Source organism: Gossypium hirsutum, chromosome D07 (genome assembly GCF_007990345.1).
Source record: "Gossypium hirsutum isolate 1008001.06 chromosome D07, Gossypium_hirsutum_v2.1, whole genome shotgun sequence".
NCBI classification, from domain to species: Eukaryota; Viridiplantae; Streptophyta; class Magnoliopsida; order Malvales; family Malvaceae; genus Gossypium; species Gossypium hirsutum.
The window spans coordinates 20,823,504-20,850,643 of record NC_053443.1 but is presented as its reverse complement, the minus strand read 5'-3'; the positions used below and the strand labels follow the sequence as shown (position 1 = coordinate 20,850,643).

General features: G+C 35.3%; 3 protein-coding genes and 1 long non-coding RNA gene across 9 annotated transcripts; 2 read left to right on the top strand and 2 right to left on the bottom strand.

The window, feature by feature from the left end:
- The first annotated feature begins 4,269 nt into the window (after positions 1 to 4,269).
- On the top strand, positions 4,270 to 8,961 carry LOC107954377 (uncharacterized). Of its 3 annotated transcripts, none has more exons than XR_001699528.2 (3): positions 4,279 to 4,489; positions 6,292 to 6,528; positions 8,707 to 8,961. It is a non-coding gene; the product is annotated as an uncharacterized lncRNA (long non-coding RNA). The 3 variants fall into 3 exon arrangements; XR_005915758.1 differs by lacking the exon at positions 8,707 to 8,961 and adding an exon at positions 6,627 to 7,129; XR_005915757.1 differs by lacking the exon at positions 8,707 to 8,961 and having other exon boundaries at positions 4,270 to 4,489; positions 6,292 to 6,499.
- Positions 8,962 to 16,063: 7,102 nt separating this feature from the next.
- On the bottom strand, positions 16,064 to 16,953 carry LOC121219147 (protein MAINTENANCE OF MERISTEMS-like). Its single transcript, XM_041096830.1, has 2 exons — positions 16,897 to 16,953; positions 16,064 to 16,783 (listed from the first exon to the last, which is right to left on the bottom strand). The coding sequence occupies exons 1-2, from the start codon at positions 16,951 to 16,953 to the stop codon at positions 16,064 to 16,066; spliced, it is 777 nt and encodes a 258-aa protein (XP_040952764.1).
- A 2,868-nt stretch (positions 16,954 to 19,821) lies between these two features.
- On the top strand, positions 19,822 to 25,945 carry LOC107954375 (long chain acyl-CoA synthetase 1). 4 transcript variants are annotated; one of them, XR_005915755.1, is made up of 21 exons: positions 19,822 to 20,102; positions 20,670 to 20,833; positions 21,067 to 21,130; positions 21,211 to 21,300; positions 21,407 to 21,463; positions 21,587 to 21,635; positions 22,052 to 22,128; positions 22,216 to 22,255; positions 22,332 to 22,426; positions 22,625 to 22,792; positions 22,974 to 23,084; positions 23,445 to 23,532; positions 23,614 to 23,680; positions 23,781 to 23,856; positions 24,202 to 24,319; positions 24,548 to 24,793; positions 24,884 to 25,023; positions 25,110 to 25,292; positions 25,361 to 25,480; positions 25,568 to 25,667; positions 25,743 to 25,945. XR_005915755.1 is itself a non-coding variant. In XM_041096662.1 (20 exons), exons 2-20 carry the CDS (start codon positions 20,679 to 20,681, stop codon positions 25,610 to 25,612), a joined length of 1,989 nt encoding a protein of 662 aa, XP_040952596.1. In that variant the 5' UTR covers positions 19,822 to 20,102; positions 20,670 to 20,678; the 3' UTR covers positions 25,613 to 25,945. The 4 variants fall into 4 exon arrangements, 2 of the variants coding, with proteins under 2 accessions (XP_040952596.1, XP_040952597.1); XR_005915756.1 differs by lacking the exon at positions 19,822 to 20,102 and adding an exon at positions 20,162 to 20,348; XM_041096662.1 differs by having other exon boundaries at positions 25,568 to 25,945.
- LOC107956085 (uncharacterized) lies at positions 25,856 to 26,907 on the bottom strand. Its single transcript, XM_016891831.2, has one exon. It carries the CDS (start codon positions 26,633 to 26,635, stop codon positions 26,000 to 26,002), a length of 636 nt encoding a protein of 211 aa, XP_016747320.1. The 5' UTR covers positions 26,636 to 26,907; the 3' UTR covers positions 25,856 to 25,999.
- Positions 26,908 to 27,140: the final 233 nt, after the last annotated feature.

Here is a 27,140-nt window from a genome sequence, read left to right as displayed (position 1 = left end):
TATCTCACTTTTAGGGTTTAGGCCGTATACTAATTATCTTTCTATAGGATATCGTTTGCGGATTGAGGCCACTTATATGGCCTAACTTAGTTAATGAGATCGGTGTTGTGGTGCAGATAATCGATAAAAGCGTGTGATCACTTTTAGATAGCGGTCTTGGGGGATTAAAGTCGCCTTTATTCAAGCAAGGTAAGGATGGTGTTTTTTGAATTAAGTGTCAATAAGAGGGTGTTTTACCCTAACGATTAAAGGACTGATATTGGGTCATGTTTGAATCTAGGTTGGTGGAGATTTGCGCTCTTCTCGTAAACAGGTGTGTAAACACCCAACTGTAACTGTAGAATGGCAAAAGCCGAAAAGCTGAAAATACGGCGTTTAAGACCACACGATCGTACGATCGCTCGTGTGGTAAGTCAAACCCATGAATCATGGGCGATAGACTATGGAGGCCTCCATGAGCATTTTCATGGGCTTAGGCCGTAATAGGCCATGTTGGGCCAAAATAGGTCGTGTAGGCTTAATTGGCTCGTGAGCCCCACACGGATGAAATCCACGACTTGTGACAAATACTGGACTGGGCTATGTAGATCTCATAGCCGTGGCGAAATCTGGGCTGAACGGGCCGCACGAGCGTGTGGGCCCACTTGGGCCGAGTAATGGGCCTTGGGCCCATTTACACTGTTATGACCATTTAGGTTACCTGAGTCACTCGAGACAATTGCAGACCTTTCGAAAGGTCGATATCTACACTGAGACCCTAAATTAAGGTAAAATAACCGAAATACCCCTATAGGGTAAAATAACCAAAATATCCCATAGGGTAAAATGACCAAAACACCCTCATAGGGTAAAATGATCGAAATACCTCCATAGGGTAAAATGACTGAAATACCCCCATAGGGTAAAATGACCAAAATGCCCTGATAGGGTAAAATGACCGAAATATCCCCATAGGATAAAATAACTGTTATACCCCTAGGAGATGAAATGACTATTATGGCCATATGTTATGTATGACTGATTTGCTCTATGATATGTATGACTATGATTGAGCATGACATTTTGCATACACGTATGATATTATGTCAGGATATATTGCATGGGAATGAGTTGTTATATTTGGAAGAAGTGTACCGTACTGGTAAGGTTGCACGGGTCGCCCAAGACGACTGTGGACCTACTGATGGCTATATACCATTTATTTTACTGGCAGCTTTGCTGCAATACTGTTTAGTGCCGTAACCGATGCTAATCTTGGTGTGTCTGGCTGGGTGGGTCAATTTTATCCCCACGTGGTGTGTTTGGCGGGACGGAGTGGTGTGTAGAGGCTGGATTGGGTAGGATTTCTAACTGCATATCTGCACTGATTAATGATTTTGTACTATTACTGCATCAATTAATGATATTACATACTGTTCACTACATGACTGAAAGCTGTTACTGTTATGGGCCAAGGCCCCACTGATACTATTACTGAAATTGGGCAAAGGCCTTACTGATTACTGGCATTGTGATGGGCTCAAGCCCAATCGTTTACTATTATGGGAAAAGGCTTAGGCCCACACTAAACTGGACTGTTACTGTAACGGGCTCAGGCCCAAACTGCATTTATCTACTGTTTAATTAACTGTTTGCTTGTTAGGGAATTCCACACTGAGTTTTCGTAAACTCACCCCTCTATTTAATTGTACAGGTAATCCCCAGTTGTAGGCAAGTCGGTGTTGCGAGGGACTCGATGATGGCCACACAATCGCATTAGCTTTCGTTTTTAGCCTTTGATTTATAAGTAACTGAATTTGGGTATTTTTATGTAAAAAAGCATCTTTAAAGTTATAAACTTTAAATTGCGATTTTTATTTAATTAGTTTGATATAAACTGCTAGTTGTAGAAAAAAACGGGTTCTCAAAAGATAACTATTTTCAAAGACACCATGTTTTCGCAACATTTTCAAAAAAAAAAAGCTTTCGCAATAAATGAGATTTTGGAAAATTTATAACGTTTTAAAAGTGATGAGCTTTTAATGATGCACGCTTGGAAATGAATAACCCATTTTGAAATCATCGTTTAATACCAAAATGATTAATTGATTTTAAAGATTTCAACGACAAGTTTTACGCTAAACACCTCAATGTGACACCGCCAGATTCGGCCATAACTCCTACGCCGGGTTTGGGGTGTTACAATTTTTTCATTTATAGCGATGCTTCCTTGAGTGGTATTGGTTTTTTTTTATGCAAGACGAGAAAGTGATTGCTTATGCGTCTCGTCAGTTGAAAGCACATGAACATAATTATTCGATACATGATTTAGAGTTAGCTGCAGTGGTTTTTGCTCTAAAGATATGGAGACATTATTTGCACGGTGAAAAATGTTATATTTATACCGATCATAAGAGTCTCAAATATCTTCTATCTCAAAAAGAATTAAATTTGAGACAGCTTCATTGGATAAAGTTTCTGAAAGATTTTGATTGTGTTATTGATTGCCACCCTGATAGAGCTAATGTTATAGGTGATGCATTGAGTAGAAAAGCAGTAATTGAATTGCGAGTAATGTTTGCTCAACTCAATATCAATGATGATAGAAGTCTATTGGCTGAATTAAAAATCAAATCGGTGATGTTTGATTGGATCAAGTCAGCGCAGTTTGAAGATGACAAGTTAGCGAACAAAAAGAGAAATGGTTCAGAATGGTACATTAGAAAATTTCAGTATTGATGATTGTGGTTGCTTGAGATTTCATAACCGAATCTGTGTTCTAGATGTTTTTGAATTGAAAGAGTTGATACTTTGCGAAGCTCATTATAGTCCTTTTTCTTTGCATCCTGGAGGAACAAAAATGTATTGTGATCTGTGAAAATCTTATTGGTGCCCAGGAATGAAAAGAGATGTGGTTGAATATGTGGCTAAATGTTTAACTTGTCAGTAAGTTAATGCAGAACATCAGGTTCCTACCGGATTACTTCAGCCTATTACTATTCCTGAATGGAAATGGGATTGTATCACGATGGATTTTGTAACGGGATTACCATTATCGGTAAGTAAGAAAAATGTTATTTCGGTAATTATTGATTGACTTACGAAATCGGCTCATTTTATTGCAGTTAGGACTGATTGGTCACTTCAAAAGGTTGCTGAAGTTTATATTCAAGAAATTGTGAGATTGCACAGTGTTCCTATGTCAATAATTTCTGATCGGGATCTGTGGTTTACTTCAAGATTTTGGAAACAGTTGCATGAATCTCTTGGTACACGACTTAATTTTAGCACAGCTTTTCACCCACAGACTGATGGACAATCTAAGCGTGTTATTCAGATTTTGGAAAGTATGCTTCGTGCTTGTGTTATTGATTTTGAATCAAGTTGGGAGCGTTACTTACCTTTGGCAGAATTTGTGGACAACAATAATTTTCAATCAAGTATTCAAATGGCTCCATATGAAGCTTTATATGGTCGTAGATGTCGATCACCTATTTTTTGGATGAAATTGAGTGAAAGAAAAATAATCGGGCCAAAATTAATTCAAGAAACAAAATACATTGTTAAGAAAATTCGAGATAGATTGAAGACAACTTTTGACAGGCAGAAATCATATGTAGATTTGAAGCGTTGAGATATTGACTATTCTGTTGGTGATAAAGTATTTCTTAAAGTTTGGCCTTGGAAGAAAATTTTGAGATTTGGCCAAAAAGGGAAACTGAGTCCTCGTTTTATTGGACCGTATAAGATCACAGAAAGAGTGGGACCAATTGAATATCGTTTAGCTTTGCCTACGGAACTGCAGAAAATTTATGATGTTTTTCACATTCCAATGCTTAGAAGATATCGATCGGACCCATCTCATGTTATTCCGACAGAGGATATTGAAATTCAAACTGATTTTTCGTACGAAGAAGAACCAGTTGAAATTTTGGCACGAGAAGTGAAAGAATTGCGTAATAAGCGAGTTTCGTTAGTGAAAGTATTGTGGCGTAGTCATAGTGTTGAGGAAGCGACTTGGGAACCAGAAGAAACTATGAGATCTCAGTACCCCCACCTCTTTTTCAGGTAAATTGCGGTAGAGGTGCTCATGGGTTGGGCGGCCCGGCCCGGCCCGAAGGCCCACCCGAAATTTAAGAGGGTTCGGGTAAAAATATAGGCCCGTTTTAAAAACGAGCCGACCTCGGGTAAAATCTTTTTGGCCCGGGCCCGGCCCGGCCCAGCCCGGATCTAATTAATATATTTTTTTTATTTTTAATTTATTATTAGATTAACTATTTAGCATTTCCCATTCCCAATTCCCTTCCCCATTTCCCCGACCCCGTGTCTCTGTCTCTGATAAATCCCTAACCTAACGCTTTCCCTTCCCTTTTTTCCCCCAAATCGGAAACCCACCTCGCCCGATCCACCATTCCACCTCCGGTGACCGACCTTCCATGATTCCACCTCCGCTCTAACGGTGCTTCCAGCAAATCTAGCCTTCAACATCTTCTACCTTTGAATTTCAAAGGTGAGTTTGCTGTTAACGGTTTCCTAATTTTTTAACGTCTTCTCCCTTTTTTGCTTTTTGATGTTGGTTGTGATTTTGATTTTTACTGTTAACGGTGTTCTGATTTTGATTTTGAGACACTAAATCTTGGGGGATTTTGTTTGTGTTTACACTTTACATATTGGGGGGGATTTTGATTTTGATTGTGTTCTCGAACTATTTTAAAATTGAGTTTTACATAAAGGTTGAGTTCAAATACTAAGAGAGACAGTTGTTTCTAGTATCTGTTGAGTTTAAAATGTTGGACTGTTCTGGATTTTGTCCTGTTTTGGATTGGCTAATCATGTTGTTTTTCCTGGAGGATAAGGTCTCTCAGCTATGGACGATAGAAGGGTATCTTGGTCTATTCATCTGTCTGTGGCACTTGCTCGTTATAATTCATCTTTGGTTATCATCTTAATGCATAAAAGCAACCATTTTAAAATGGAGTGATATAACAGAGAGAATAAGATATGCGAATTAGTTCTAAAATATATATTTAAAAAATTATTAATCTTCTTCTCTTTTTTATCTTTACATAGTAATCCATCGATTAGAATTACTTTTTTTTTCAAATTTTGTCTTCTCTATCAAGACCTAGAGAAAGAAAAAATGAAAATTACTTTTTACATATTGAGAAATGGTGAGTGAAGTATGAATGAAGGATTATTGAAACATATGATTGACAGTAACTTTGCTAGGAATTGGGCTTACATTGTTATTGATATTGTTTGAATTATTAAATTAAGGAGTAATGATATAAAGATTAAGTGACTAAAGTATTCATTGCCAGAACATATATTCGAATACTCACAATTTAACTCATTCTTATAAACAATTTTAGCTTCAAAATCAACATAAGAGTCATGAATTCTTGCTTTGTTTTCAGCAATTCGGAGAATCTTCTGCTTAAGATTTTCAGACAAATTGAGTAAATCTTGTATGGTTATCAACTTTGGTTATAATTCAACTTTGATGAATTATAATTTAAAGTATATTGGTTGAATAAATTTAAAGTATGAATGATTAATACACTGTTTTAATGTTCGAACATATAGGTATATACTTATATAGGCCTTTGCATTTAGTTAAAGTATGAATGGTATATAAGTATATACATAAATGTTATTGAATTTAGTTTAAGTATAAATTTTATATATATAATATATATATACAAGGTTCGAATTCACACATGTATATACATGTATAAATTATTGGTTTAATCAAAGGTATGTATATATATGTGTACATAAGGTTCGAATAAATGCATAGGTATATACATGTATAAACCTTTGGATTGGATTTATAATATGTATATTATACTTGTTTAAGTAGTTTCGAATAAGCATGCAAATATATATATGTATATGCTTTTGTATCGAATTAAGATATGTCATTATATAAGTATATGAGGTTCGATTATATATATACATGTATAAGATCTAGTTTTGAAATTTAGTATGAATTGATATATGTATATGTTAGTTTCTAATATGTATATGTTTACATGTATAATTTCTTGTATTGAAATCAAGTATGAAATTATAATACAGTTTGATTTTGTCAAGTATGAGAAAAAACACCAGTCTCTCTTGACCTTGAGATCACAAGCTTGAAATGATTTTGTATTTTTATTCTCTTGATCTTTTCTATTTTTATTTTTATTTTTATTTTTAATTTAATAGTCTTATACAGAATTTTTTATTATTCTAGTTTCAAGATTGAAAAATGTTGCAATTGTTAAAAGATTTGATGGTCTCCTTTGGCTGTAAAAACACTTGCAGGTCTTCTCCGTTGTAAACTAGATGTTGATGAACGGTGTAAAATATTACATAGCAATTTTTGGGACCTACCTGATGATACATGCAATATTCTTCCAGCATTCAAATTGAGTTATTATCATCTTTCATCCTATTTAAAGCATTGCTTTGCTTATTGTTCATATTTTCCTAAACATTATGAATTTCAAATAGAAAAACTCATTCGTTTGTGGATGGCTACTTCAAAGATTTGAGATTGAGGTCAGTTTTTTAACAATCGAGATGGAAGGGTACTTATTTTCTCATGCATGATCTAATTAGTGACTTGGCTAAATCTGTTATTGGAGAATTTTTAACAGATTGGAATGTGGTGGTGGTTCTTGTGAAATAATTGAATGGACCTGCATTTGTCTAATGTTCCAGAAGAATATGATATGCGAAAGAAATTCCAGATTTTAAAGCAAAACGGGTCGGGCCGGTCCGGGCCCGGGCTTCATATTTTCTCCACGGGTCGGGCATGGGTAAAATCTCAGGCCCATATTTCGGGCCGGGCCGGGCCTGGGCTTAGCAATCGGGCTGAAAATTTTTTCCCAGCCCGACCCATGAGCACCTCTAAATTGCGGGGACAAAATTTATTTAGGGGGAGAATTGTAACGACCTGATAGTCATGGGTGTCGAAAAGTGCATTTTTGAGACTCCGTTATCGTAAACCGAATTTACGAAGCTAGTTGTGTAGTTAATTAGGTTTTGGTTAGGGGAATTTACTTGAATTAAGAGTCATTAGGTAAAAAAGACTAAATTGCATAAGGGGTGTAAGTTGAATTATAGATTAAAGAAAAATTAAAAGGACTAAAGAAGCAATTATGTCATTGGAATTAAATGAGGCGGCATAAGATTTAAAACATGTGAAATTTTATTATATATATTATAAAATAAGCCTTAAATGTTGAGTAAATATATTTTATTATATAATAATATATTATATTATTATAATAAAACAAATAAATAAATAGAAAAAGAAAGAAAGAAACAGAGAAAGCCAAACGAAATAAGGAGAAAAAGAAAGAAAAGAAAGAAGGAAGGAAAATTAGGGTTTCAAAGTTCCAAGCTCAATTAGTTAGTCAATTTAGTCTCTTTTCTTGTAATTTTTATATTTTTGGAATCCTAGTATTAAATACTACCCCACCCATGTCAAAATTTTAGAAATTATTAAGTTTTTTGATGTTGTTAATGTTGAATAATTTTAGTATTAGGGACTAAATTCATAGATTTTTAAATTAGAAATGAAAAAGGGTTAAATTGTAGAACAAATAGTAAATTTTGTGTAATAGGGACTAAATTGTAAAAACTTAAAAATTTAGGAATTTATGTGAAAATAGGGAGTTGAATTTAGTCTAAAGTGTAATTTGCATAAAAATAAAGAATTAAATGTGAAGAATAAAAGTTAGTCTCGGTTTAGGGACTAAATTTGAAATTTGGCAATATTTGAGTAAAAATTGAAATATTCAATATGAAATTAATTGTGTTGTATTGATGATTTTTAATTGTTTTAATTCTGTACCTAACGTCGTACCAGAATCATCGACTAAAAAGGGAAAAAATAAAGTCGACGAGGAATAGCTCAGAATTTCTAGTTTGTATTTCTATAATCCAAAACTAGTTATTAATTGTTGTAATTTTTATTTAACGTATATGGTAAGTGTTAAGGTAAGTAATTGATATTTTGATAATTGATTGAATGAATTGAATTGATAGATATATATATTGAATGGATTGATTTTTGAGTTGAAATGATTATATGTGTAATTATGTGAATATATGAAAAATTAATATTGGATATTGATTATATCTGAAATGTGAAATTAAACCTATTAATTGTATCGGGCTAAGTCGGATATAGATGGCATGTTATAGGATTGGAAGAGTTCAGGGATTTCTTCGACTTCGAGTCGATGAGACACTGGGTGTCAATTTATTACTTCGAATTATCCGATGAGGCACTGGGTGCCAAACTAGTGTGTTTTGGTTGGATCCATGTATCTGTCCAAGTCCGAGTCGTGTTAATAGGGATAATTAATTGAAATGGTACTACGGTTGATAGTAAATGATATTGTTTACAAAATGAAAATAAGAGACATGAATTGTGTTTTCATGAATTGGATATAGAATGAACAATATTATTGTTTAAATGATATGTGTACCAAATTGTGAAAAGCTATTATATATAGCAAGTGATGAAAATTGAGTATGGTATATAATGATATATTCATGAATTGAATAATGTATGGCTAATGTCATTGCATGAATAAATGTGGTTTTAAATATTCAATTGTGCTTATAATTAACATATGCATATTATATTGTTTTGTCTTTAAATATTCGAATTATAGAAATACCACTGAGTTTTACTCAGCGTACAGTTTTATTTTCCGTACGCAGGTTAGGTACTTAATTTTGATTGCTGATTCAGCATCCAACAACGGTCTCGAACTCAAACGTGGTGATGTTTATCCTTTTTGTTTCGGCATGTACCTAGGGTGTCAAATCAATAGTTATTTTATGGATTGAATGTAAATGAGGTTATAAGTTTAATATTGTTTGATATATATACATGTGTTTATTTTTGAAGTTTTATTATGGCATGTTAAATTGGTGTTTAAGTGTTCTTAAACTAGGTAAAATGAAATAAATTACGTATGTTTATAATTTGGACTTGAATGACACTTTGATAATATGATTTCATGATATAATTGTGGTACTAATGAGGGTACATTGGTTAGGCACCTTGGATGGTTGTTTTGACATGTTTTGGATGTGTTTGATCGTGTTTTGAATTGTTAAATGAATGGTTTTTTAGTTGCTTATTGTCCAAGCTTGTAGGGAATGGTAAACTTGTTATTTATGGTACATTTTGAGTCCACACGGCCAGACACACGAGCGTGTGACTGGGCCGTGTGAGACACACGGCTAGCACACATACGTGCGAAGCCATTTCAAAAGGGCACACGGGCATGTGGCTTGGCCGTGTGACCCAAGTCAGAGAGTTACACGAGTATAGACACAGGCTGGGACACGGCCGTGTGTCCCTATTTTGTATGCCCACACGGCCTGAGACACGGGCGTGTCTCCTGACCATGTGAGTCACACGGCCTGACCACATGGCCGTGTGAACCCTGCAATTTTGAAAATTTTTAATATTTCACGAAAAATTCTCTGAGTTTTCAAATTAGTTCCGATTTTTTCTAACACGTATTTTGAGCCTCGAGGGCTCGAATAAGGGACAATATGTACGATTTTGATTGATTTTGACTTGAATATTATATAATATGAAATATTTTGAAATTATGTCTGTTTGATCGGTAATGTTCTAAAACCCTATTTTGATAATGCATGTGGATTAGGGGTGTTACAGATTTTCCTTAAAATTCTTTCATGGATCTTAAATATTCCTTCATCGTACAATTGTTTTATTTGAATAAAAATTATGCAAACAGATTGTCCTTAGGATTCTAAACAAAGAATGTTCCAGAGGCCGTAAATTATAACGCCAATAGGTTTTAGAAGTGATCATGGTTTGGGCTACCTGGCCCGGCCCGATGGCCCGCCCGAAAAATAGGAGGATTCGAGTAAAAATATAGGCCCGAAATATGGGTTTGGGCAAAAAAGAGGCCCGTTTAGAAAATGGGTCGGGCCTTGAGCAAAACTTTTTTGGCTCGGGCCTGACCCAGCCCAACTCGAATTATATATTAAATATATATTTTTTATTTTTAATCAAATATATATTTTATTTTTAATCAAATATATATTTTATTTTTAATCAAATATATATTTTTTATATATATTTAATATGGGTCGGGCCGGGCCAGACTCAGACTTAGCAATTTTCTTTTGGGCCGGGCTTGGACAAATTTTTAGGCCTATATTTTGGGTCGGGCTCGGGCCTAGAAAACAAGCCTAAGATTTTGTCTGGGCCTAGCCCGAACCCGGCCCGACCCATGATCACCTCTATAGGTTTACAGAAGCAATGAAATTTAATGACCATTTTTATAATTATTTTTTATTAAATTGGTGTTTATGAAATATAAGTATCTCATATTGATTTATTTTCAATTTAATTTTATAAAAAAAATTATTTTAGTTCTCTATTTAATTTTTCATCTTTTTTAATCTTTGAATTTACATTATATCTCAAATCACCACAAAAAAAAAAGTTAACATATGCTAATTTTACTGATGTATCATTCACGTGTATGTCACGTTAATAATTAATTAATTTTTAAAATAAAAATATTTAGAATTTTTTTTAATTTTTAAAAAATAATTAATTACTGATGTAGCATCCACGTAGCAATATTAACAAAGTTAATAGACGTTAATTTTTTCATCTATTTTAAAGAGATTTGATAAACACAACAAATTTGAAGATCAAATAAATCATTATGCCTTTTTTTCTATAATTTGTATTATCAATTTATTAAATTTTGCATGAACATAGAATACATCAAACAAATTACAAAAAATATATATATTATATTCAAAAATTGATTGACTTAGTGTCACTTATCTACCTGAACATAACTCAATTATGAAATTGCCAAATCTATATATATATATATATATATATGTATACAAAGAGCAAATATTATTTAAATGGTATTTATGTCTTTTTATATTTTGATAAATCTAGAAAATTATATACACATAATGAGAATCATATTATTTATACTCAATACATTATAATCTTTATTATTTCAACTAAGTTTGCATCTAAGATGTGTTTTGACACCACAAAGTAAGTGAATGACAGTGTAATTAAGCTCTTATAATTGCAAGGAATTCGAATTCGAATTTGAGTAATATAATATAATTACATCGTAATTCTCATTATGTACAAACATGTTTCGAAAGCTTCAAAATAATTGAATTTAAATATAATTATTTATAATTACTTGCATAATTACTTTAATTTTTACATTTTTCTAAAAATTTATACTAAATTTAATGAAATTGACTAATTATATGCCACATGACTAAATTTAAAAGTAGATACTATATTAGATCAATGAGCTAACAAGTTTTTCTATTAAAAATCATTTATTTTTATTATTAAATGTTAAATAATAATAATACTAAATTAAGACTCATAGTATGTCATATGTACTTCATGTTGAGGGTTTTTTACAAAAATAATATAAAAAAATAAAAAATTACCAAAATGTTATAACTTTTTTTTATTTACCAAAAAATATATAATTTTTTTATTTACCAAAATATATCAAAAACAAAAATAAAAAAAACCTGCAAAAAAATCTGACCGATGTGGCGGCACCTTGGTCACGCCAATGGCATTGGCGGCACCAATGGTGCCAATGCCATTGGCGGCACCAATGGTGCCAATGCCATTGGCGGCACCAATGGTGCCATACTGATTGGTGGCACTATTCGTATTATAAACCGAGATCTGTCCAGCTGAAGGGAGAAAAATCAAAAGAAAAAAAAGAAGAAGAAGAGTTGCTGCGGAAAAGAAGAGAAAAATAGAGAAAAAGAAGGTATTTTTTTAAAAATAATTGATTATATTGTTGTTATTATTTTGTAGATTTTGTAATATTTTTTATTTTAGTTTAGTTATTAAGATTAATAAAACCCAAAATAATAGTATTATTATTATTGTTGTTGTTGTTGTTGTTGTTGTTGTTGTTGTTAGTATTAAGATGTTATTAATGTATTAAGATGTAACTTAGTAATATTATTGTTAGCAAAAAAACTAGTATTATTATTATGGTTACTTATTATTTTTATTTACCAAAATAAACTAGTTAGTAAAAAACTAGTATTATTATAGTTAGTTAGTTAGTTATTATTTTTAGTAAAATTAATAATTTTAGTGTGTATTATTTTGACTATAAAATTATTAATATTATTAGTGTGTTAGTTATAAGGATTAGTGGTTAAACGGTTTTCATGTACAAAATTGCATATTCAAACATTAAATTTTTTTTAAGTAATTTAGTTACCGTTCGAGAATTTTTATGAGATTTTAATTTTTTTTGACAGATTAAATATTGAAGATGGATGCTAAGTTTCTTGTATGCGTTTATTTCGATGGAGTCATCTTGACAACAAGTGTTGGATGTGTATTTGAATGTCGGCAACAAATAGCAATGAGATTTAATAGAAATGTATCGTTCGATGAAATGAAGGCAAGGATTAATGCAAAAATTCATAGACGTTGTGGGAGAAGGATCAAAAATTTTCTACAAGTTTCCAGTTTCGACAAATCCAGTCAAATTTGTCGAAATGGAACTTGTAGACGGCGAAGACATGGAGACAATGGTCAATCTCTACTGTAGGAATGGGAGTGAGAAGAATGCACCGATTCACTTATTTGTTGAGTTAGTCGGTATGGAGCAAAATGAAGATGTTAATGCATCTGATGAAGAAGACGGGGCTGAAGAACTGTGGATGGTGGCTCCAATATCATACGTTGATAGTGAATCAACTATGGGTGGGATCGGTATCGACCTGAATATTACACCCGATGTTGACATGGTTGGTGGTGAAGAAGAAGGTGCTGGCGAAGAAGAATGTGGTGGCGATCATTGGGATGAAGAGGTCGATAGTGACGGTGATCCCGATGTGGACGATGTACCTGATGATATTGATGATGAAGATGTCAACAACGATGAAGGCATTAACGCTTCTTCGGTCGGGGAGCAGATGCAGCGTATTGTGATACACAATAATCCTGGGTCACACATGTCGCTCATAGACCCCGACACAGCGTATGTAGCTGAGTTTCTGGAGTACCCTGAAATAGTTTATTCTCACGGGCTGGCCGTAACATCTGATGATGATGAGTTATTCATAGGCCAGAGATTCAGCTGTAAAGAAGAGTGCGTATATGCCATTAAACGGTACAGCATGAAGATATCGGTGGATTATAAAGTCTCCGTGTCTACTCCGACAATATATGTTGGGGAGTGTTGAAAGGCAGCGGAAGGCTGCAATTGGTGGGTTCGAGCTGCAATCATTAAAAGTTCCCAGATGTGGGAGATACGAAAATTTGTTGGTCCTCATACATGCACATCAACACGTATGACAGAAGATCATGGAAAACTTGATTCGAAAACTATTTGTACGTGTATCATGCCAATGGTGAAAGACATGCCAACCATTAAAGTTTCGGTACTCATTGTGGAAATGCAAGCACGATTCCAGTATCGAGTCTCATATCGGAATGCATGGATAGCTAAACAGATGGCGATGGAGCAACTGTATTGGGATTACGATTCGTTGTATAACGAGCTTCAAGGTTGGATAGCTTCTATGCAGGAGTACGTAACGGGGACTGTGATTGAGTTGCAGACAAGTCCATATTACGACCCGGATGACCAATTACAGCCGGCAAAAAGGATTTTTCATCGGATGTTCTGAACATTCGATCCATGTGTGCGGGCATTTCTCCACTGCAAGCCACTTGTGCAGGTGGATGGGACCTGGCTGTATGGAAAATATACACAGATACTGCTTCTTGCAGTTGCTCAAGGCGGTAACAGAAATGTGCTCCCGATAGCATTTACTATCGTAGATAAAGAGAACATGGAGTCTTGGGAATTCTTCCTCACAAATATGCGGAGATATGTTATTAGGAACGATAAGATTTGCATCATCTCCGATAGAGGGAAGGGTTTAATTGCAGCTATTAGGCGTTTCGGTGTGCCGTGGAGATCTGTTTACTGTATTTGTCACATTGTGTCTAACTTCCATAAAGATTATAAGAATGCAGACTGGAAGAGACAAGTCGTGGCAATGGGTAAATGATAACCTTATCTTTTCAATATAAGTTGTAATGTTTGATGTTATCGACTTACTAGAACTTATTTTTCGTTAATACGTATGCAGCGTACGAGTTAGAGCCACATATTTTCCGGCAAAGAATGATCCAACTTGAGAGTGACATGGAGGGGCAGACAAACACATCTTTCCGACAATGGTTGAGCACAATGGAGTCGTGGCAGTGGGCTCAAAGTTTTGACGAGGGCTTTCGTTATGGCCACATGACCACAAACTTAGTCGAGGGGATCAACGTTGTCTTGTTGAAAACACGTCATCTTCCGATAGTATCGGTATTTTCTGCTACTTTCTACAGGCTGGCTACTTTGATGCCAAGAATGGGTCAGCAGCAAGTCGACCAGATTCAGGCGGAACATGTGTTTGTCGAACATGTGAGGGATGCAATGGTCGTAAACCGTCGGTTGGCGAGGTCAATGAATGTGGAAATATATTCACGATGACTGGAAACGTTTCGAGTTACTGAGAATATCGGTCGTCGACCTAGGTCCTACGGAGTTGATCTCCGAAACAGACGGTGCGAGTGCAGGAAGTTCGAAACACTTCATTATCCCTGTGCGTATGTCGTGTCAGCGTGTGCTAAAGTTAACCTTGATGCTGAACAATATGTCCATGATGTGTACACGCTGGAGCGCACATTGCGTGTCTGGGAGAATGAGTTCCCCGTCCTACCAGACCTATCTACGTGAGAGGTGCCGCCGATCACTTTCGAGCTTCTCCCAGACAGAGGGCCACGGAGGAATCCAAGGGGTCGTCCACAGTCAAGTAGAATTCGTAATGAGATGGACATTAGGGAGAAATCTGACGGAAAGCGTTGTGGAATATGCAGGTTAAGTGGTCATAGCCGGAATAAATGCCCTAACCAAAACTTTCATGTTGGACAGTCGTCGGGATTGGGTCGAAATTGAGCTAATGCTATAAAATTTTTATGTATATTGTTATCGGGATCGGGGGCGTGGAAAACATAGAGGAAAGGTCCTGTGGCTCATTCGCCGCCGACAAACTTGAACCATCATGAGTCCCATAATGCTGTGGATACGTGTCTGACGGGCCGGCCATGCCGTACTGTGGTCGGAAGGATCCAAACAATTCAAACTCGTAGGCATATTCGCCCTCTGCGAAGCTCGGATAATATTCACCGCCCACCAAATCCGGACGATATCCATGTGAATCCACATTTGACTGTGATTGTCTGGGATCTGGCTGGGGGTCCTGCTCGGGCCCTGCCAGTTGCGGAGAATAATATGCCATCGGAGAATAATATCCCCAACTTGTTGAACGTACGAGGAGATTAGAGTCGATTGTGCTCCAAGTAAATACGGCTTCCCGCAACTATGGTACCATTGTGTATACTCCAATGATGGTTGCAGGTCGGTAGCCATAACCATCTGAGAAATTCGGCGCAATCGATCGTTCCACAATGCGAAAAATTTGCGGTGCTTAATTCCCCAGTCCAATTGAACTCTTCCTCTCTTTGTCAAGTCGTGATCATCCCCCAACTGGCACGGCAGATCCGGGATAGGTTGGATGTAGCCAAACTGCCGAAGCACCCGATCGCCGTGATACTACTCGACGACGTTGAAATTTATAATTTGTGTGTTAGTACACCATATGTGGGAATCAACGAGTGCGGACGAGGGTACAACATTTGTAATTTCCGGCCTCCGGTATGGCATCCATATAAACTGCATGAGTAATAACATTGTAACGAGTTAGACCGATAACATGTGAGTAAGATATAGAAATAGAATAGATGTCATGAATATTAGAATAGCAGCTTACCCCTTCCCGGGCATGCTGTTCAATCCTCAGTCGGTATATCGGGACATCACACGACTTCCCGATGCCTGGACGGGTCGTCCACCTACAAAAAATAGCATAGGGTTTAGGGTTGGTAACATTACTCAATATATTATGACTACAAATAATGACAAGTTATATTTTATCACCTGAGTGACAGTGGATACAGATAGGGTTGGTGACTAACGCGTGCCAAAAACGGCATCCGATAAAGTGCCCATGGCTGCAGCAGTATGAGGCATCCGCCGATGTCTTTAACTTGCGGCTCTGTCGCCCGACAAAGCTCCCGATATAGCGTTGCTAGAACGGCGGAACCCCAGCTATACGACCTAGTAGTGGACAAATCAGCTAGCAGGGGCAAGTACGACAAATGCACACTGTCGCCGTTTGCATCAGGCATAAGTACTGCCCCTATCATATGCATGATGTACGCTCGAGCAGCGCACATCAACTCACCTTCAGTGGCGGTCGCTGATAATTGTCTAATTTTAGCTTTTAGCCATGTAAATTTTATGCCGGAAAAATATTTATCATCGTCCTCTGGTGACTCTCCCAGGAGTTGATAGCAAACTGCCTCCGAATCAATGAATGAAGATACTCCCGTTACGGGACTCTTGTCAATTGGGAACCTAAGCTGCACTGCAACATCCTCCAAGGTCACCGTGCACTCCCCGCACGGAAAATGGAAAGTATGGGTCTCCGGACGCCACCGCTCCACTAGCGCAGATAATAAATCAAAGCGCAAGTCGGAGGACCGGATCAATGCTACTGATCCAAATCCGGCTAGCTCTAGGTACGGCATCAATCGTACATCCGGAGCTATCTTTAAAACACTCACACGGTCCCTTAATACTCTGAACGAGTCCTGATAGTGTTAAATTACAGAAAAAATATTACGATAACATAATTTATTTGTATATACTGCGTATATCCTTTTTAAATAAATAGAACTCCTGACTAACAAATAATAAATCATACCGCGTTATTAGCCGCATCAGATATGTGTCTAATATCGCTTCGAATCAATCGAGTCATTGCGATGCGATGCTTGCAAGTTGAAAAAAAAGTTAGTAAAAAAATCTTACTTCGGCCATTTATTCGTTTTTTTTCTCCGCATTTTATTCCTTTAAAAAATATCATAATTTCTAATTTTATAATTTTACATTATTTCAGTGCATAATGTTTGAAATTTATTAATCTAGTGTGTTATTTAAATTAATTTGGTGTAAAAAAACCCTTACCCCTACCCTTTGCTCGTATTATTTTATCGATTTTTATTACATTAAATAAAAATATATTATTCTCGTATTTTATTGTTTTAAATTATTTCAATACATTTTCTTTGAAATATTTTATATTAATTATTTCTAAAATTTTATAAAAGTTAGTAATACACTTACTTCTGCCATTTGTTCGTATTTTTTTCTCTGCATTTTATTACTTTAAAAAATATCATAAACTTAGTCTTTTATAATTTTACATTATTTCAGTGCATAATGCTTGAAATTTATTAATTTAGTGTGTTAAGGAGAAATAAAAGAAAATAATAAATAAGGAGGGATTAAAAGGTAATTAGTCACATATTGGTGCCGCCTTTTTATTCCCCTCCATCACCTTGTTTTTTTTCCTCTATTATTTTGATAAATAAAAAAAAAGTTTATAATATTTTGGTTTTTTTATTTTTTTGTAATATTTTGGTAAAAAACCCGAAATAAACCCTTTCCCCTGCCCTTTGGTCGTATTATTATTTTCCCGATTTTTATTACTTTCAATAAAACTATATTGTTTTCGTATTTTATTATTTTATATTATTTCAGTACATTTTGTTTCAATTATTTGTATAAATTATTTCTGAATTTTTTAAAAAAATTTACTAATACACTCTTACTTCGGCCATTTGTTCGTATTTTTTTATCCGCATTTTATTATTTTAAAAAATATCGTAATTTTTTATTTTATAATTTTAGATTATTTCAATTTATTATGTTTGAAATTTATTACATGTACATTTTTCGCATTTTTTTCGCATTTTATTATTTTCGATAAATATACAATTCCCGTTTTTTCTTTTCGTATTTTATGTTTTCTTAAACATACTTCTTTGTCATTTTACTTTTAATGCTATTTTCCTAAAATATTAATTTCAAATTCCTAAGTAAATTTCGTAAAAAAAAATCTCTAATCAACATACAATGTACATACCATTATTTTTTCATTCTAAATATATTTCATAAAATATATATGCTAAATAAAATAATTATAATGTACATAACATAAATTTTAAACACACAAATATTACAAAAAAATAAATTTATAAAAAAAAAATTCTTTTTTTTTCTTTTTTTTCCTTCCTTCCCTCTTCTTCTTCTTTTTTTTTTCTCTTCTCTTCTCCTTTCCTTTTCTTTCCTTCTTTCTTTCTTTTTTCTTCTCCTTTCCTTTTCTTTTTCTTTCTTTCTTTTTTTCTCTTCTCCTTTCCTTTTCTTTCCTTCTTTTTCTTTCTTTCCTCTCCTTTCTTTCTTTCTTTCTTTCCCTCTTCTTCTACCCCCCACCACCGACCCCCCCTATTATCAACTGGTGCCGCCAATAGTATTGGCACCATTGGCGTGACCAGTGTGCCGTCACATCGGTCAGATTTTTTTTGCAGGTTTTTTTTTATTTTTTATATATTTTGGTAAATAAAAAAATTATATATTTTTTGGTAAATAAAAAAAAGTTATAACATTTTGGTAATTTTTTATTTTTATATTATTTTTGTAAAAAACCCTCATGTTGTTGATGTAGAGTAGACCTGTCCATGGGCCGGGCCGGGTTCGGGCCGGACCCACAAAAATTTTTTAGCCCATTTACTAGGTCCGGGCCCGGCCCGTCCCGAAATATGGGCCTAAGATTTTGCCCAGGCCCAGCCCGAAGAAAAAACATGGGGCCTGAGCCCGGCCCGGCCCGGCCCGTTTTTAATTAAAATTAAAATTAAAATTATTTTTTTAATAAAATTAAAACTAATTGTTATTAAAATTAATTGTTAGTAAAATTATCAAATTATTAATTGTTAATTGTATTAATTGTTGTAATAAAATCTAACATTTGATTAGTAAATTTATCAAATTATTAATTGTATTAATTGTTGTAATAAAATCTAACATTTGATTAGTAAATTTATCAAATTATTAATTGTATTAATTGTTGTAACAAAATCTAACATTTGATTAGTAAAACAAACTTGATGTTTTATATTATTATTTTGTAACACTAGTCAAGGAAATGAAAGTAAATAAACTTAAAATAAAAAACTATTATATTTTAAAAATAAAAAATATATATTTAATATTTTTCGGGCCGGGCCGGGCCGAGCCCAGGCCAAAAAAATCTTGCTCAAGGCCCGGCCCATTTTTTAAACGGGCCTAAATTTTTGCCCAAGCCCATATTTCGGGCCTATATTTTTATCTAAACCCTCCTATATTTCAGACGGACTGTCGGGCCAGACCGGGCCGCCCGGCCTATGGACAGGTCTAATGTAGAGGAGCTAATTTAAGTAAAATGAATAAAATTTTTAACCAATGAAAAATACGAAACTCCTAACAGAAAATGAAATAGATAGAAATTTTTATGTGAAGGGACTAATATTAGCAACCCCACAATCACACATCATCATTTAATTTATTTATTTACATTTAAGTAAAAAAATAAATACAAATAAACTGGCTTTATAATTCTTTTACCCTGGTCCGAAAGAATTATATCCAAAGAAAAAACTAGTCAAAATCAATTACACTTATAACAAGGCACCTGCACCGACCGACTCTTTTTTTTTTTTTTGATACAACCTCCACCCTCTCTTTCACTACACAGTGTAGCGTAATAATAACCCCCAACTTATCAGTTTGGAATTGTTGATTGGTCGGAACAAATTCTGCGAAAAAAAAAAAGAAAAGTGTCAAAGTTTCCGTGAAAGATTTTAAGCTAAAGCCTAAAGGGTGCAATTAATGTTTGCAGTTAATGAAAGTACTTAACACACTGTATGCCTGTTTCAACGAACTCATTAACGAGGCCATGAAACTCGCTTCCCAGTCTCCCTTTCTTCCCTTAAATTCATGACAATCCTCGCAGCCTTTCACGATTCCACTTCTTAAGCAAACTCCCCCCTTACCTTCCTTTCTTCTTAACTCTGGGGTTTCTCTACTTTTCTTGTAAGCACCTGTTTCTGAGTTTATTTTTTTATATTGGATTTCGTTTTGTTCTATAAGTTGCCATTTTGCCAATGGTTTTTATCTTTAACTTTTGGGTTATATATAATACGGTGGGGGCGCTGTGGGTATTAGTTTTCACTTTTAGCTGTTCTTATATATAGTATAATATATGGTGGGCTGTGGGTATTAGTTTTAAGTTTTCACTTGCTTTGGAAATTAAGGATTTTTTATGTTCTCTGTCAACAGGTGAAATTATCAGAATTTTGCTTGTTTCAATTGTACTTTTTGGTCTTTGATTCGATTAGAAGTGGATTTAACATTTGTTTAGTTTGAATCCAGTTGCAGTTTTGTCCACATTTCTTTGCAACTTTCATGACTTTTCTTCTTTTTTTGAAATAAACTTCCATGGCTTTTAATTTTCATAATATTGTAGTTGACCTTTAATATTTTAGTTATTGCTATTTATTGAATTTGCGGCCGTATTGTTTAACTGTGTATGCTTGAATTTTCTTTATTTTTGGACTTTTGTCTCTTTTAAGTGCCTAGAGTTTTGTTTTCCCTGCACAGGTTCTATAGATGGAAAATAGGAAGGTTTTTTCAGTTAAGGTGGAGGATGGAAGGGAAGGACGAGATGGGAAGCCATCAGTTGGTCCCGTGTACCGTAACCTACTCGCCAAGCAAGGATACCCTCCACCTGATCCTGAGATGTCTACCACATGGACTCTTTTCAGGTAACTTAATATGTTGCACTTGTATTTTTACTTTTTGATATAACAGTTCAGGCTTTTACTTTGATCTCAAAAGCCAGTATCATTAACATACTAGAGTAGGAATTTGCATTGAAAATGCCTGCTGGAAGGCCTTGTTGCTTAACTGATTATACTAATACAGTTCTAGATTATTCTTTCACGAACTAAATATCTTAGTATTCATGAATTTTGACAACAAGATGGATATTCTGCAGTTCATCTGTTGAGAAGTACCCTGGAAACAGGATGCTTGGATGGCGAAAATTTGTTGATGGCAAGGTTAAATTTATGTTCAATACAAGATTTCATAATTTGTACCAGATTTGTTCTAGCTGTTTCTCACTTTGTTTATCATTTAGGTGGGTCCTTATATCTGGAAAACGTATAAGGAAGTTTATGATGAAGTTCTGCATGTTGGTTCTGCATTGCGAGCATCTGGTGTTGAACCTGTAAGCATAAACATATGTCAATTTTCTGATGCCTTGGAAACAAAGCGATTTTGTTGTTTAGTCTGAATCTTTCCTCACTACAGTTTTACTCACATATTTGTTGCAGGGATGTCGGGTTGGGATTTATGGAGCAAACTGCCCGCAGTGGATTATGGCAATGGAGGTCTGCTTTCAGATTTTGGCTATTGTATCAATTATGATAATGCTTTTAAAAGTAGTGACCTTTCAAGTTCCCTTTCGGCACTCGTTAGAATGGTCCTTTAACAACTTTTTCCAACGTTTGTAGGCCTGCGGTGCCCACAGTTTGGTTTGTGTGCCTCTCTATGATACACTAGGTAATTGCCTCTTGAGAAATTTCCTTCTTTTGAAGCAAATTCTATGATCTCTCTTTGCTCAAGAAGCTTCTTTTTTTCCCTTAATTTAATGCCTAACATTTTAGATTCTTACCTTCCCCCATTGTCTATTGCCATTGCAGCAGTGAAACTTTGGGGCTAGCTTTTACAAAAGTAGTTTCAAGTGTCCATGGCCATCACTCTTCTTAAATCCTATTATGCTGAAACCTTTTCTAGCTAATAAGTTAATTTACCTCTAGGAGCTTCTTATTGATCTTCGTGGAAGGTGTTTCCACCACACATGATGTTGTACATAGTTTTTGGACCATCAAGATGCCTGCTATCTATAGGTCTCACTGTTGATTTGAATAGAATAGAATATTAAGCTTAAGGTTCATCTTCCTTTAACTTGTGTGCAGGGTCTGGAGCTGTAAATTTTATCATAGACCATGCAGAGGTTGATTTTGTATTCGTTCAAGACATAAAAGTAAAAGAAGTAAGGTTTAGGTTTTAACTTATGCCCTTTTCGATACACTTCTCCAATTTCAGAATCAACATTCTGATGTTTCCCATGCCTTTGCAGCTTTTGAATCCTAATTGTAAATCGACTCAACAGCTGAAAGGTGAAAAATGAGTAAATAAACTTTAGTTTGCTGAAACTGCTTGAAGGCTCAATGCTAAGTTTTTCTCTGGTGGCAGCAATTGTTTGCTTCACATCGCTGGCTGAAGAAGACAATGCTAAGGCATCTCAAATGGGGATTAAGACATACTCGTGGACTGAGTTTCTCCACATGGTTAGGTTTCACTCTTAATATCTATACTCTGAGAGAGAGGGATTGAAAACTAATCGTCTATTTCACATTGATTTTGCATAAAAAATTATCATATTAAGATCTCTCGATACTCATGTTCACCTTTTTTAAATATTGTGAGAGAAATGTTGAATCCACTTTTTCTTTTTCTTTTGCTGTCTGTGCCTATTGTTTCATCAGGGAAAGGAAAATCCTTGGGAGATTTCACCACCTCAACCATTTAGCATTTGCACCATTATGTATACAAGTGGAACCAGCGGAGATCCTAAAGGCGTTGTTTTAACACATGAAACAATGGCAACATTTGTATGTGGAGTTGATCTTTTCTTGGATCAATTTGAGGACAAGGTATACTTAATTCTGGAACTTAATATAAACAATCTCTTCAAAATAGCAATCTGCTCCTCTTGTTCAAAGTAACACTGCTGTGTCCTTTCTTGCTAACATTTACTTCGGGATCAATTTCAAGTGTGCCTTTTGTTTTAACATAATGTTGGTTTTCCTTCCTGATATATCATTTGTTAAACAGATGACAGTGGACGATGTGTATTTGTCCTTCCTGCCCCTTGCTCATATCCTTGACCGCATGATCGAAGAATATTTTTTCCATAGAGGAGCATCTGTTGGCTACTACCATGGGGTTTGCTACTGGAGCTCTGTTTCTTTAAGGAACTCTTTAGTTGAGGAAATGTAAAATCAGTCCTAGGGGAGAGGGGGTGTTAAAGAACTTATGAAGTTTATTAGTCATTAGAAGATGTTAAAATCATGGGAATGGTGCTTATTATGCCACTGCCAGGTACGGTGATGGTGGAATTATTTAGATACATATAATCATAGGATCAGATGAGGGGAAAGAGAAGACGGGAGGTGGCCGTCTCGATCCATGACTGGAACTTCTCTTATGAATTTCCATATTACATTAAAATTTTGCTTAATTTCTTATTCTTTTTGTTTAAAACTTAATTGTAACTTAATGCAAAAAATATGTTGGTTCTTACAGAACTTGAAGGAACTGCGGGATGACATAATGGAGTTGAAACCCACATTTTTAGCAGGTGTACCCCGAGTTTATGATATGATTCATGAAGGTAAGTGATTGGAAAACTGTTATCTTCTGATCAATTTTTAAGTAACAATGATTTGTTCGTCAAAGTTTATCCGTGTTTCAGGTATTCAACAAGCACTGCAAGAACTAAGTCCATTGAGGAAGTGGATTTTTGATGCTCTCTACAAACAGTAAGACAATGCTCCCTACAAAGAGTAACACAACTCCTACTTGTAGTAGAAGTGCATATAGAATGACCATGGTGCTGATGCATGCGTGTTTTGTTTACAGCAAACTTTCTTGGATGAATAAAGGGTATAAGCAAAAATTTGCATCTCCTTTAGCAGATTTGTTGGCCTTCAGGAAGGTAATGTCTTATCTCCTTCAGAAACCAATCTTCTAAACAGAAAATTTGGCCATATTTCGAAGCTTGATGAGTTCCATACATATACCCAACAATATGAAACATCGATTAACGGGCCCAGATCACATTAATACTTGTTCATTGGGCTTTGCATTATTCTAAACGGATATACAATTTCGGTGCCACCTTATCATTGGCTCTAGTATTCTGAAGACTGGTCCAAACCGGCCCAGTTCTCCCCGGTTCATGCCTTTGTCGTTCCCTTGAGTAGTGTGTACTCTTAAGCTTTGGGGAAAATGACCTTTCGACTATCTAATGTGTTATCATCTCTTTTTCCAATTCTACAAGGTCAAAGCTAAGTTAGGTGGTCGGCTTCGATTGTTACTATCTGGAGGTGCACCATTGAGCTCTGAAGTTGAAGAATTCCTGCGGGTCACTTGTTGTGCCTTTGTTGTCCAAGGCTATGGTAATTTCCTGTCTATTAGAGTATGGAAAATAACGGCAGGCTATCTATGTCATATTTAAAACAAGGGAATAGAAAAAGAAAAAAAGAATGGGCATGTCTTAGTTATATATAAAGTTCCTTAATCCTAGCACTAGTGCTTATTACCGTCGGGTGCATATGTTGCCTTAGTTGTAATTTTCTTATACAGCTAATCTGCACATTGAACAATTTGTATTGTGATTCTTATAGGATTGACTGAAACATGTGGAGCTTGCACTATTGGTTTTCCGGATGAGATATGCTTTGTTGGTGCTGTCGGGTCTCCAGCTGTGTACAACGACTTGCGCTTAGAGGAGGTTTCAGACATGGGCTATGATCCACTCGGAAATCCTCCCTGTGGTGAGATATGCGTGAAAGGAAAGACTCTTTTCTCTGAGTACTACAAAAACCCTGAACTGACAAGAGAATCTTTCGAGGATGGATGGTTTCATACAGGTTAGACGGTTTGATTTCCAGTCAAATTCTCAAACTGAATTTTTAATCACCAATCTTGAATTCTAATTCCGACATTCTTGACACTCTCAGGAGACATAGGCCAAATGCTTCCTAATGGAATTGTTAAGGTTATTGATAGGAAGAAAAATCTTATTAAGCTCTCCCAGGGAGAGTATGTCGCACTAGAGTACTTGGAAAATGTTTACGGAGTCACTCCAATCATCGATGATGTGAGAATCTCCATTGATCGACTCCTTTATTGATTTCCCAACAAAGTAATGCCCTTTAATCAAATTTAAAAAACAAATTTCTTTAGGTATGGGTCTATGGAAACAGCTTCAAATCAATGCTAGTTGCAGTGGTTGTGCTACATGAAGAAAAAGCTAAAAAATGGGCTGAGTTGAATGGTTACACTGTTTCACTCTTTGAGCTCTGTTCTCTGAGTAAGCTTCAGAATTATGTCCTCTCAGAGCTCAAATCCACAGCTGATAAAAACAAGGTAACATCTACTTTAGTCTTCTTCCTCTACATCTTTCTTTACATTTTGTTTGCATATTTGAACACCAGATGAGAGGTTTTGAGTATATCAAAGGAGTGATTTTGGAAGCCCGGGCTTTCGACATGGAGCGATATCTAGTGACTGCAACATTGAAGAAAAAAAGAAACAATCTGCTCAAATATTATCAGGTAATGTGTGCATGATTTTTCATTCATATATGCTTCTTATTAGTTACCAGGTGACTTATCAAGTTACTTCACATGATGTTTGAACAGGCTGAAATAGATGCACTCTACCATAACTTGACTACAAAAAAGTGAAAAGCCGAAGTAGTATGCGTGTGCCATACCCCCACGGTTTATCGTCATCCTATAGGTGAAAATGGTGTTGAATGCCTATGCTTAATGCATAATATAAGTAATAATTGTTGTTAACTGGTTTTCAATATAGAATTCAGAAGGCACAAGTTGCATTTCAGTGGGGAAAGGAAGAAGATGTTATGGTGATATTAGCACAACAAAAGTTGAAAAATTAATCATACGCGTGGGTGTTTCACCTTTGTATTTATTTGTATTATTCACCTATACTTTGAGGTAGTAATATGTATTTTATATATATTCATATGGAAAAACTCATTTCAGAATTGACAAAAACGCAATGGCTATGTCTATTCACTTCTGGAAAAACACAAATTTCACCATCCTTGTTCATCCACTCACATATGCTTGAGAAGCCCTTTCATCTTCCTTGAGAAGCTTGTGACCAATCCTGCACAAAGCATATGCATCAATACATGCAAACTTAACCTGATCCTCGTCAAGAAACCTAGTGTCCATGTTATTGAGGCACTCATCATCACTTGGTCTCCATTTATGGAGCCCCACCAATCGGTTAGCAAGAACTTTCAAACCAGGCTTCCCATAGTAGCTGAGTGGGAACCATGCCTTAACCAAGGAACGAACATCAATAATCCTTCCGCAACTCAGTCCATACTCATTCTGGAGTTTAAACACAGTCTCTTCAATGTCGATTCCCACAAAAACCACGTCCGTGTCACTGAGAAAGGTTTTGATGAACTGAGGCTTGTGGTTAATGTGGAGGAGCTGAATAACGAGGCACATGGTGTCAACACAGAGTTGTAGAGTGGCAATTTTGTTGCTCATTGATCTTATTGGATGAGATTTCCATTTACAGTTCAACCCTGCAATAGTAAGTTTTTGCCCATGGAACATGAACTTGGACCGAACCTGGAGAACCCAAAATTCTGCTACAGAAGCCTCGTCAGTGACGGTTGTTTCAATAATTTTGGCATTGAAGGGAACCAAGTGAGTGCAATAGCCCATTTCTCACAACCAAAATGTTAAAGCTCCTCCGTATACCAGTTACTAATTTATGAAAGTCCATGAGTGGTTGCATTTATTAGAATAGGGAAACTAAAGGGACTTTGACTCCATTCACTTTTGTGGAGCATGCATGTAATTTTTTGCTTAATGCTCAGCACCTAATCTATACCATTTTTCTTATTTTGGTACTTAAACTTTTTCTTTTTTCACCTTTTGGAGGATTAAGGAATTTTAATTTTATAATGTCAATGAAATGATATCTTTTGGGTTAAATAAAATATTAGCTCTTAAATTATAGCATTTTTCCCCCATTAAATACTTAAAAGTGATATTTAACATTGATTGGATTATCCTTCATAAAAAGATAATTAAATTTCATCTTCTTCCTAAAAAGAAATTCTTTCAACTATTCTTAAAGCCAAAACGCAGCATGGATGACATTTGTGCATGGGTTTAGCGATGCATTTGAAGAAAGAAAATCATGCACCAACAAGATTCAAGAACA